The sequence below is a fragment of the Paraphaeosphaeria sporulosa genome (genome assembly GCF_001642045.1).
Source record: "Paraphaeosphaeria sporulosa strain AP3s5-JAC2a unplaced genomic scaffold CC84scaffold_3, whole genome shotgun sequence".
NCBI classification, from domain to species: Eukaryota; Fungi; Ascomycota; class Dothideomycetes; order Pleosporales; family Didymosphaeriaceae; genus Paraphaeosphaeria; species Paraphaeosphaeria sporulosa.
The window spans coordinates 2,790,803-2,801,816 of NW_017253362.1; the positions used below are offsets into that span (position 1 = coordinate 2,790,803).

An 11,014-nucleotide genomic window follows, 5' to 3' on the forward strand; every position below is an offset into this window, starting at 1 on the left:
TCGGTATTTCTGCGCCTCGCACCGCCGTCAAGGCGCATCCGTTTTCAGCGGGCTCGACGACGCTCTTACTCATTAGCCTTCTTCCACTGCTAAACAGTAATTTCGCAGCTATAGTGTAATGCGCTCTGGCTGTATCCCACATGCGCTGGCTGCGTACGACAAGTCGCAGGATTCTTCCAGCGCGGCTCCTCCCTGCCGCTGGCCAGCCAAGCGCGGATAGCCGTGGCTCGAGGGGTCGGCCCTCCGCTCTCCCAAGGAGCCCAGCTTGGGTCGATGTCTTGCTGGAAAAAGTAGAAGCACTACGATTGCGCGCTGCCGCTAGGAGCGGCGGCCTGTTCTTCGCATGTTGTGCCCCAAAAGAAATCGACATTTTTGATTTGCTGATGCTGCTTAGCGCTGTAGATTCGCTTGGACGCACGTCCAACGCTGAACTGACCTCGAGCCAAGCCTTTGCGACCCCATGGTACACGACACCTGCAGTTCGAGGCACCCACGCCGCTGTATCGACAACTTGCGCTGAAAATCTTCACAAAGTAATCATGTGGTGCGGCTAAGGTCTTTGTTCTCAATTCTTGGACATCACACAGTCACACCTTTCGGTGTGCTCAGCCTCCTCCGACCGTGGTATATCGCGTACAGTGACAGCGTTCAACCACTCTTCTGTTTCGTACCTGAACCTTACATTAAATGAACGCGATGAATAGCCGACGCACGATAGAGCCTCGAGGGGTTCGTTTCCTGGAGGTTATATTGCACTTGTCTCTTCGTCTTGATTGCGCGTCGAATTGCATCACACCAGGACCTGCCTTTTCCAGGCTTCGATTCCACCGGCAGAGCTTTCCAAGTCGCAGACATCATTGCGAGATCGCACATATTTCCCGATATCGCAAGTATCACACGTGATATTAGTTCGCGGAATACCTTTGCGGCTACAACTGCCTTGATGTGACACTGTCGCACAACGCTACCGCGGTGTAAGTAGCACATAACCGAAAATAAGAAACTCGACGTCTTCTTGCAGTAGTGATCTATCCAATTTTTTTTTAAATCGCTTTTGTACGTTGAGTGTGACTGTCGGAGGCAACACTCATTGTGGACAGCATTTTCTTAGTATCGGCGCACTTGAGATCACGAACGACCAGGCCAGGAATCTTGACTGTGAAGCCCAACAATCAGTGACATGCGATTAAGATTCTGAGCGACAGAGTATCGATAGTGGGTTTTGCGGACGCTTAGTGGTTGCCAACATCCAACGCATTTCAACCCATCTTCAGTGCGGCGTTAATCATTGGCAATCCCCCGAATTCACCACTGCACTGGGGCATCTGACGACCGACTCCCCTTTAGTACTCTACTTGAAACAGCCAAGGCTCTTAAGCCGCAACGGAACAGGTCACTGATCTTATGCACGTGATCATCATGCAAGGAAGCTCGATTCGAACTGAAGATGCGCGTTGCTATTGAGCGTATCTACGGCTACACACGCTCACATTCCCACACCATTCCAGGGATACTTCCTTCATTGGCTGTTACGCATGTTGATTTAACCCCAGACATCAGTCCATCATTCCACCCCGGACGCGGGACGCGGCACCGTGTCCTCTTGTTGGGCGCGCGGCATGGGGTCTTGGACCAAACCCTCCCCTGGCGATGCTGGGCTCCCAGCTGCAGCTGTATTGCACCTTCTACAAGGCGAAGATGGCCAAGAGACCGGCAAGACCAGCACCGGCGATCTTCACAGAGTTGGCGCTAGCAGCTCCAGGGGACGCAGTGGACTGAGCACCAGATCCAGTCTCGGATCCAGTGGCAGCGCCAGAGCTGGTGGCAGATTCGGCACCAGAGCGGGCAGAGGAGGCGACTATTCATAATGATTAGCTGAAGATGTGAAGCTCTGAGCCGAATAAGCTTACCAGAAGAGAGGGCGCTTCCAGCGGCGTTGGTAGCGCTAGCGACAGCGCTGGTCACTGCAGATGCAGCAGCAGAAGCGGCGGAAGAAACACCACCTGCAGCGCCCTGGAAGTTGGTCTGGGAGCTGGGGAAGAGGCTGGCGAAGCAATCCTGCTGGCACTTGGCGTATGCCTCAGTGTCCTCCTTGGAACCGCTTCCCTGGTCACAGGCGGCAGCGCACTTGTTGGTGTCCACGACCTGCTGAGAGTTGGGGCGAGCGTTACCCATGCACGCAGCCTGGCAAGTAACATCGCCCGGTGTGCAGTCGAGGACACAGCTGACAGCCGGCGTAAGGCTGGCAGACGCGACAGGAGCCGAAGTGATGGAGGCAGACTCCTGGGGCAAGGCGAGGACGCCAGCGGCGAAAGCAAGAATGGCAACGGAGTACTTCATGTTGACTTTGTTGATGGTGCTGAAATTAACGGCGATTGAATTGAGAGATGAAACGTCGAAAGGCGTTGCGAATTAGTAATTGATTAGAGCGTGAGCGAGTGTACGAATTAATGAACAATCAAACAAAAGCGAGTGTGTTTGGAGAATGTTGAACGGGAACGCTTGGTGCGATGGCAACAGTTTTAATATTGGCTCGTCTCAGGGGGGAGGACCTCATCTTGCATGGCTTGGACACGGTAACCACGGCAGGACTAGCTGAGTGATGTGGCGCGATTAGCCCGGCTTGGTCTCATGCACTCCGGGTTTTTGCGAAAACCAATGTTTCTTAGTTTTGCTACTCTACACCCGTTCAGGAAGTCGTGTGTCGCGAGACGAAGGCTGTTGAGCGTAGTCGGCGTACGCTGCCTCGGTCTGCTTTGCCTGGTCGGTCTAAGATCTAGTCAGGCGCTCGTGTTCCGGCAGGTCTCGCCTGTTGTGTTATGTAGTCATTTGTGGGGAATCAAGGAGCACGGCTGGTTTCCATTTGATCAGCGCGCGCTAAGGGAATCGGACCGTCGGGTGCGGCTGCGTCACATGCGCACGCGAAGCAAACAACGCGACCTCAGCCAACCCTTCCAGGACGCGACTATAACACAACCGCCGCAACAGCCGGAACGGAATGGACAGCGACGACGACTTTGGAGACGATTTTGATGACACTGCATTCCTCGAGGCGGCGACACAGGCCGAGAAGGAGAACACGCCACCGGCATTGCCACGGCTGCTCAAGCGGCGAAAGATTGACCTCCAAGATGAAAGGACCCGACCAACGCCACCAAGAAAGCATGCGCGAAATCAACGTCCACGCCCGTTTGTGAGCTCTGGGGAGGATGATGACGTCGACGAGGAGGATCACGACGCGACTGCACTAGTAGCAACCCGCCGAAAACGCGCCTCGAGTGAATATGACGATGGCGATGATTCCACCGTACCAACACGTGTTGCATGGACGACCCAGAATAAGCGAGGGCGGCCAAAGATTAATGACGATGGAGATGGGCGAGATAGTGTGTCTCCGCGCAAGACTGGTGTTGCAGAAAATCGACAGAACAGGATCCACCAGCCCTCAGTTGCCCGTGACTTGACAGACGTTTATTTGACTCAGCCACCGCGAGAGGCGTCTCCGCCTTGGATGCCACGAGGAGCCATATGGAAAAAGCCCGCAACCAGCATTGGTGTACATACGCCTGTCGTTTTCGATGCCATGAAGATGATGATGCCTAGCAGGCAGTCTATTGCATCAAGACCGGTGTCACAAGTCGCGAGACACTTAGAGTCGGCTTCCCCTGCAAGGCTAGCAGGAATACCAAAGCTTCCGGCAATTGATGGAACGTCCATGCTGTACGATGCCACAGAAGAACTGGCTGATCTACCTTCGGATGCTTTTGCATCTTCCCCATCTTCGCCCCAAGAGCTTGACGAGGTTGTACTTGTCTCGGAAAGGCGCACCAGAGTTGCAGCAACGCAGGCCGGACTGAGGCAAACAACCCTATTCGGCCGCCCGACTGCGAACGGCGAGATCCCCCAGTCTCAAGCTAACAAACGTTACAATTTTGTTGTAGACCAAAAGGAAGAGGCGCCCACGCATCACAAGTTGGACCTAGAAGCCATCAAAACGTGGGTTTACCCCACCAATCTGGGCTCTATTCGAGACTATCAATTCAACATCGTTGCTCGAGGGCTTTTCCACAATCTATTGGTTGCCCTGCCGACCGGTCTTGGGAAAACTTTCATCGCAGCTACCATCATGTTGAATTATTTTCGATGGACAACCGATGCGCAGATTGTTTTCGTTGCTCCCACGAAACCTCTGGTTGCTCAGCAAATAGATGCCTGCTTCCATATCTGCGGCATACCCCGCTCAGCCACGACCATGCTGATCGGTGGTGTTGCTCCAGCTATTCGCGCAGAAGAGTGGGCGAGTAAGAGAGTCTTCTTCATGACTCCGCAAACGCTCGTCAATGATCTTAAGCACGGCTACGCAGATCCCAAAAGGATCGTACTGCTCGTTGTGGACGAGGCGCATCGCGCAACCGGCGCGTATGCCTATGTAGAGGCCGTGAGCTTTCTACGCCGTTTCAACAACAGCTTCCGCGTTCTCGCCCTTACAGCGACACCAGGTGCCGATATCGAGGCTGTTCAGAAAGTCATCGATGGACTGGACATCTCCCGCGTGGAGATCCGGACTGAGAGATCACTTGACATCGTCAAATACATACACCATCGCAGAGTCGAGAAGCACGTTTTCAAAGATAGCGATGAGATACAAATGTGCAAAGAATTGTATGCACAGGCACTTCAACCTACAGTCAACAAGGTGGCTGGCTTAAATGCGTTCTACTCGAAGGATCCTCTAGACATCACTCCATATGGAGTGACGCTCGCTCGCAGACGGTGGCAGCAAGACGCCGGCCAGCGCGCTACCCCAGCGCAAAAAGGCATGGTTAACTCGGTCTTTACCATCCTTGGATCTATCTCACAAGGAATGGAGCTTTTGAAGTTTCATGGAATTGGTCCGTTCTACGTAAAGATGAAAGAGTTCAAGGAATCCCAAACGCAGGGCAAATCGAAGACCAAGGAGAGTATTTGCAACAGCGATGCGTTCAAGAAGCTCATGGTCAGGCTGCAGACGTGGACTAGCAACGAAAATTTTGTCGGCCACCCGAAAATGGAATTCCTTCAACAGGCCGTCCTCGACCATTTTGTGAACGCTGGGGATGGGTCGGGCACCGATACTGCTGCAACCCAAACTCGCATTATGGTGTTTGCTCACTTCCGCGACAGTGCTGAAGAGATTGTGCGTGTCCTCCGAAGGCATCATCCCATGATCCGTCCACGTGTCTTTGTCGGTCAATCATCGGGCAAAAACTCTGAAGGCATGAATCAAAAAGAGCAGCTTGATGTTATCGAGAAGTTCAAAGCCGGTACTTTCAACACCCTTGTTGCGACCTCGATTGGCGAGGAAGGTCTAGATATTGGTGACCTGGATCTGATCATCCTATACGATTCGAAAGCTTCTCCTATACGAATGTTGCAAAGAATGGGTCGTACTGGGCGCAAGCGTGAAGGCAAGGTCATCTTCCTGCAAATGGAAGGTAAAGAGGAGAACGATGCAAACAAGGCCAAGGACAGCTACGAGATGATGCAGGAGCTCATTGCGGAAGGCTCCAAATTCAATTTCCACGACGAAATTTCTCGCCGAATACTACCTCGAGATGTCCAACCGGTCGTGGAAAGAAGGATCATCGAGATTCCGATTGAGAACTCTCAGTCAGACTGGCTTCCAGAGCCGAAGAAGAAGCGAGGCAGAGCCCCGAAAAAACCTCCGAAGAAGTTCAATATGCCTGATGGTGTTATTACCGGTTTCGTCACTGCTAATTGTATCAACGAAGAGATCGCACCCAAGAGCCGAACCAAAAAGGCCACCCGAGTATATCCGAGCGAGGAGGTGCTGGAACTACCACCCTTGGAAACCGTATACCTGGACGAACCGGCGTCCCAAGATCTCCAGCACCGCTACGGTCGTGTTTTTGAGGAAGATGACGAATCGATCAGCGCGTTAAATTTGCGAGCGCATCCAGATCACCAACGAATACTGTCCGGAACGCACAATTTTCCCCGCCATGGTCGGGCAACTCACGCCTTTGTAAGGACGGTTCAGAGAATGCACGCTATGGATGATGATCGCGTGGACAACTTTCAAAGCAAACTCCACGTTGAGGATATGAAGGAAATGCCTCCAAACGTCATAGTGTCAGATGAGGTTACGACCCCGGTCATCACAGATATGTGGGTAGAGGATGACCCGGCTTCGCAACTATTGCGACAAGAAAACCCAAAGGCAAACTGCGGACCTAAACCTAGAGCGCGAGTAGAACCCAAGCGTGTAGAACCTGGAGATATGTGGGCTGATGAAGACCCATCCTCACAGCCATTGTCCAAAGCCAAGGCCCAACCGCGACCAAAAGCCGCAGCGTTGCCCAAGCAACCAGCGCCACGCGGACGTCCACGTAAAGACGCAACGGCGACGACAACGCCTACGCGCCCACTTAAGAGGAAGGCCACAATGTCCAAAAGACACACCTGGCAAGATTCTGGCCTCGCTGACGAGGGTGCGGAATCTTCTCCCCCGCTCACAGATCCTCGAATGAGGATAGTGTCTCAAGCAGAGACATTAGGTTCCGAAGACTCGGAAGGGGCGTTCGGCCCGCAGGACACTCAAGCTTATCGATTGGACTCTGATCTAGTCAGTTTCATCGCTGAGGACGACGAAAACGTGGACTTGCCGCCAACGTCAAGTCTACCCGGCGATAGTTTCAGCGGCCTTGGGAAGGGCACGCAGGCTGTACTGAAAGCGGCGCAACCGAAACGACCCAGAAAGGCAGAGAAGATCTTCACTAGCGATATCAGCGATAATGATGCAGTCGTGAGTAGCGATAGTGATGACGATGGTCCGCTTCGGACGAGCAAAGTGGCAATGTCGAATGCGAGAGCGTTTGTTATTGACTCCGCTTCCGAGATCGAGGATGACGATGACGATGACGATGACGATGAACCAGTCGTACCCCGGAAGAAGGCTCGGCGAGTTGTGGAGGATGATGAAGATGACGAATGATGATTTGGTTACAAACCGTTGATATAGAGTGTATAATGCCCATTCGATCCCTCACCGGGACACCGGAACATGCCTAATACCATTGCACATGATGTGGACGTCGCGATGATTGCGATTATGTCGATCTATTTGCTTTCGTCAAACTGCCTCCAGTATTCCGGATCGTAGCTGTCTACTGCTTGCGTGAAAGAAGCACCGGCTTTGACCCACCCTTTGATGCCACCAGCCAGCGTAAGCGACTGGATTTCAGTCTCGCCTTTCTCAGCAAGATAATCTGCAAACCAGCCGGAACACCGTGGTCCCCTACCGCTGCTTGATCCTGCAGCGGATCAGCCACAGCCACCCACAAGAGGTCGGAGCAACGTGACATGTCACGCCATGGTGCGCCCAACGTGCAATGATTTGCTTGCCATAAAGAGAGTCGTACTGTAGACTGCGCAAAGGCGCGTGTGGCTTTACACGGGAGGCTAATCTTACGTACCACAGTAGAAGGCGACCTGCTTCACGCCTGCGCGCTTACATAGATCGTACAGGACAGCAGTGTTCATGTAGAAGGACTGCGCGGGGAGATTGATGCTGCCGCGAATGGTGCCGCCTTCATAGTCGGTGCGACGCACGTCCACGACGAGGAGGTGGGACGAAGACAGGCTTGCCAGGGCGGCTTCACGTGACAAAAGGGCCGCCGTGGTCTTGGGCGCCGGAAAGGCGTCGTACCAGTTGGTCTTGGGTGCTTCGGACATTGTTGTGGATGTTTGTTGGGTGATGAGCTTCGTGCCCACTGCACTGCTGGCCAGCAGCCGCCTTGGTGGGGCGCTCTCAGCTCTATTCTTCGGAGGGCGATCTGCCACCGCCACAGCACTCGCCACAGCGTCAGAAGGAGTGGACACATTTCAACGCTCCAACATGGTCCGACGGCAGCGTGATTACAAGTCTCGGTGCAGGGTACTTCGCTCCTTCATTTAATTCTCCATATCCGCGCGCCCTCACCTGTCGCTCCTGCCCGTTCGGCACCTCGAGCCCCGCACTATTGCCTTTCATTTATTTCCTCGTCTTCCCATATTAGGCCCTGAATAGAAGCCGCCGGCCACCGCCACGCCCACTTGTGAAGCTGCCCCGTGGTCCATTGGCGATTAATACAGTTGGCCTCTTTGAGTACCCCGCTGGCTGTCGGCTCCGCGAGCCTGGGCGCACGATATATAGCCTGGGGTGAAGGATAGTGAGTCCCGGATCGCGACATGTGCTGCTCGCAGACGTTTGCTGACCTTCAAGGAGACTTTCGCTTTCCCAAAGCACAGGATGCGGTCCGCGGCTCAAGTGTTCTACCTGGCGGTGTTCGCGCTGCTGGGTAGTTCGCATGCTGCCAGCCATGCCGCTTCCGCGAAGTCTAAGGATGCGCCAGCAGACGTCTGCGATGTAAGCAACCGTTCCTCGGGTACCCACTGCAACTATGCGCCTCCGAGCAAACATACTAAGTACTCCGTCGTACAGTTCGAACCCGGCGCTATTGTTTCCGATGCGTGTGCAAGTTACGATACCCTCGAGCAGCTCAATGAAGCAATACACCCATACCTCCATTCGATCACGCAGAACACCGACTTCTTCTCGCACTACCGACTGAGTCTGTACAGCAAAAAATGTCCGTTCTGGGACGACGAAGATGGCATGTGTGGTAACAGGGCGTGTGCGGTCAACACGCTGGAGAACGAGGAGGACATACCCTTGGTTTGGCGCGCAAAGGAGTTGGGAAAGCTCGAGGGACCGACAGCGCAACACCCAGGGAGGCAGCAGCAGAGAGAGCACCCACAGAAGCCGCTGCAGGGCGGGTTGGGTGACCAGGTCGACGAGAGCTGCGTGGTCGAGTACGATGACGAATGCGACGAGCGCGACTACTGCATCCCGGACGACGCATCCGCGACGGCGAAAGGTGACTACGTGTCGCTGGTGGACAACCCAGAGCGCTTTACGGGCTACGCCGGCGTAGGAGCTCATCAGGTGTGGGAGGCTATCTATCGTGAGAACTGCTTTAGCAAGCCACCTAAGGTGGCTCAGTCGAGTGCTCAGTCATCTCCAGGCGGAGCGTCGCCCTTCGGAGGCTTCAACAATCCTGAACAGCTACAGGCCGCCAACCAATTGCGCAATGTCCTGAAAGACCAGGCTTTTGGCAAGACTGTTAAGTCTGCCATCGCCAAGGGAGCAGACCCGGCACGCTTGGATCCTGTCGAATTCGACGACACGTGTCTTGAGAAGCGCGTTTTCCACCGTGTCGTTTCAGGGATGCACGCGTCCATCTCTACACATCTCTGCTGGGACTATCTGAACCAGACAACAGGAGAATGGGGCCCCAACCTTACCTGCTACGAGCAGCGGCTGCAAAGGTACCCCGACCGCATCTCGAACCTTTACTTCAACTATGCTCTCATCATGCGCGCTGTCGGGAAGATAAAGCAGCACATCAAAGACTACACGTTCTGCTCCCAGGACCCAGAGCAGGACAAGCGCACCAAGAACTCAGTACTCCGCCTTGCATCAGCGCTCCCAGACGGCCCCGAGGTTTTTGACGAGACGGTCATGTTTCGTGACCCTGACACCGTTGCCCTGAAGGAGGACTTCCGCAACCGCTTCAGGAACGTGAGTCGTATTATGGACTGCGTAGGTTGCGACAAGTGCCGGTTATGGGGCAAGATCCAGACCAACGGTTACGGCACGGCCCTCAAGGTGCTTTTCGAGTTTGATGAGCATGATTCCTCCAAAGATCCGCCGCTTCGTCGCACAGAGTTGGTCGCGCTCATCAATACTATGCACCGACTCTCGCATTCTCTCACGGCCATCAAAGAGTTCCGTCAGATGGTTGAAGATCGTGATGGGATTCACCGGGCCGCGGTCCCAACCGCCCCAGAGACCGAGAAGGAGGTCGAGAAAGTGAAACAAGTGCTGGGCGACGGCACAAATACCGATGAGGCTCTTCCTACCGACGATGGCATGCCAGAAAAGCCGGACTTTAAGCGCAACTGGGACCCGAATAACATGACCTTGGCGGAGGAGTTCTGGGCCGAGTTTGATCTCGTTTTCAGAGCGTGGAAGTATGTGATGAGGGGTTGGTTGGATATGCCAGGGAGACTGTAAGTACAATTGCGTCGCATGGTTTGATATTGGGATTGCTAATCGTTTGCAGCACGAAGATCTTCATTTTCGAAAGTGGTCGCTTGTGGAACTGGTGGCTCGGTGTGACACCTGGTCCACGCAGCTGGTATATCCACATCCCGCAGCACCACGAGCTATAGAGTGGGTGCGTTCATGTTGTATATAGGTGCATAGCCTTGGCGTTGTTTCCTGGTAGAGTGGCACTGTTAAGAGAGCATTAGAGAGGCGTTTTAGTGATATTTTCAGCGTGCCTCTTACAGGCTCTGTTCAAGATGTACAATTGAATATGTGTTCAAACATGTCGAAGGGCAAGTGCGGTGAGGTTACGTTCTGAGTGATCCACTCTTTGCTAGCGATTCCTACGGCAGGCTGCAGTGCGCTGCGCCGCAAACTTGGTCATGGATTTCGTTAGGTACAATACTTACCCTCTCGTTGGATGACTTCTAGCGCGACTCGACATGCAATTCTCTCAGTTGCCCAGGGAGGTCACCGACGAAATCCTGGCCTATGCAATTCTTTGGTCGACGACGGAAACGGGGCGTGCGACTCCGCCTTGTCAACACTTGGTGCCTCCGCAACAAAGATCAAAATCAACTGACGAGATCGTAGAGGTCGTTGCGAAAGATGTTTTGGAAGTCATGCATGCCCAATTTCTCTTGGACAGCTACTCCAATACGCACCGCATCTCGGGACCCAGGCACATGCAACCGTTCAATATCCCATACCCAACATACAGGGCGCCTATGAAGACTTCCACTAGACATGGGAGAGCGACTATATCTGTCGAGAAGAATGAAGTTGCTTATGACCGTTTGAAAAGCTGAGTAGCACCGCCTCAAGACTTCGCACCCCACGCCTTGAGTGTACCAATGCTTGCTA

The 11,014-nt window shown here is 53.8% G+C and overlaps 5 protein-coding genes across 5 annotated transcripts; 3 read left to right on the forward strand and 2 right to left on the reverse strand.

Annotated features, from left to right (window-relative positions):
* Positions 1–140: 140 nt before the first annotated feature.
* On the forward strand, positions 141–554 carry CC84DRAFT_1174285 (uncharacterized protein; the record flags this gene model as incomplete). The annotated part of the gene is made up of 1 exon (XM_018180088.1): positions 141–554. The coding sequence occupies one exon, from the start codon at positions 141–143 to the stop codon at positions 552–554; it is 414 nt and encodes a 137-aa protein (XP_018039244.1).
* Positions 555–1,200: 646 nt separating this feature from the next.
* CC84DRAFT_1162712 (uncharacterized protein) lies at positions 1,201–2,521 on the reverse strand. Its single transcript, XM_018178072.1, has 2 exons — positions 1,911–2,521; positions 1,201–1,858 (listed from the first exon to the last, which is right to left on the reverse strand). Exons 1-2 carry the CDS (start codon positions 2,338–2,340, stop codon positions 1,686–1,688), a joined length of 603 nt encoding a protein of 200 aa, XP_018039245.1. The 5' UTR covers positions 2,341–2,521; the 3' UTR covers positions 1,201–1,685.
* A 404-nt stretch (positions 2,522–2,925) lies between these two features.
* On the forward strand, positions 2,926–7,043 carry CC84DRAFT_1162713 (P-loop containing nucleoside triphosphate hydrolase protein). The gene has a single exon (XM_018178073.1). It carries the CDS (start codon positions 2,999–3,001, stop codon positions 6,992–6,994), a length of 3,996 nt encoding a protein of 1,331 aa, XP_018039246.1. The 5' UTR covers positions 2,926–2,998; the 3' UTR covers positions 6,995–7,043.
* Positions 7,044–7,119: 76 nt separating this feature from the next.
* Positions 7,120–7,734, reverse strand: CC84DRAFT_1087078 (uncharacterized protein; the record flags this gene model as incomplete). Its single annotated transcript, XM_018174185.1, has 2 exons — positions 7,120–7,268; positions 7,476–7,734. The coding sequence occupies 2 exons, from the start codon at positions 7,732–7,734 to the stop codon at positions 7,120–7,122; spliced, it is 408 nt and encodes a 135-aa protein (XP_018039247.1).
* Positions 7,735–8,071: 337 nt separating this feature from the next.
* Positions 8,072–10,362, forward strand: CC84DRAFT_1162717 (endoplasmic oxidoreductin). Its single transcript, XM_018178074.1, has 3 exons — positions 8,072–8,407; positions 8,483–10,113; positions 10,167–10,362. Exons 1-3 carry the CDS (start codon positions 8,291–8,293, stop codon positions 10,273–10,275), a joined length of 1,857 nt encoding a protein of 618 aa, XP_018039248.1. The 5' UTR covers positions 8,072–8,290; the 3' UTR covers positions 10,276–10,362.
* The last annotated feature ends 652 nt before the right edge of the window (positions 10,363–11,014 follow it).

Coding starts and splice junctions, on each gene's coding strand:
- CC84DRAFT_1162712 (XM_018178072.1), bottom strand. CDS start 2,340: ATGAAGTACTCCGTTGCCATTCTTGCTTTCGCCGCTGGCGTCCTCGCC. Junction 1,859..1,910: donor TGGAAGCGCCCTCTCTTCTG/GTAAGCTTATTC, acceptor CATTATGAATAG/TCGCCTCCTCTGCCCGCTCT.
- CC84DRAFT_1162713 (XM_018178073.1), top strand. CDS start 2,999: ATGGACAGCGACGACGACTTTGGAGACGATTTTGATGACACTGCATTC.
- CC84DRAFT_1162717 (XM_018178074.1), top strand. CDS start 8,291: ATGCGGTCCGCGGCTCAAGTGTTCTACCTGGCGGTGTTCGCGCTGCTG. Junction 8,408..8,482: donor CGCCAGCAGACGTCTGCGAT/GTAAGCAACCGT, acceptor TCCGTCGTACAG/TTCGAACCCGGCGCTATTGT. Junction 10,114..10,166: donor TTGGATATGCCAGGGAGACT/GTAAGTACAATT, acceptor AATCGTTTGCAG/CACGAAGATCTTCATTTTCG.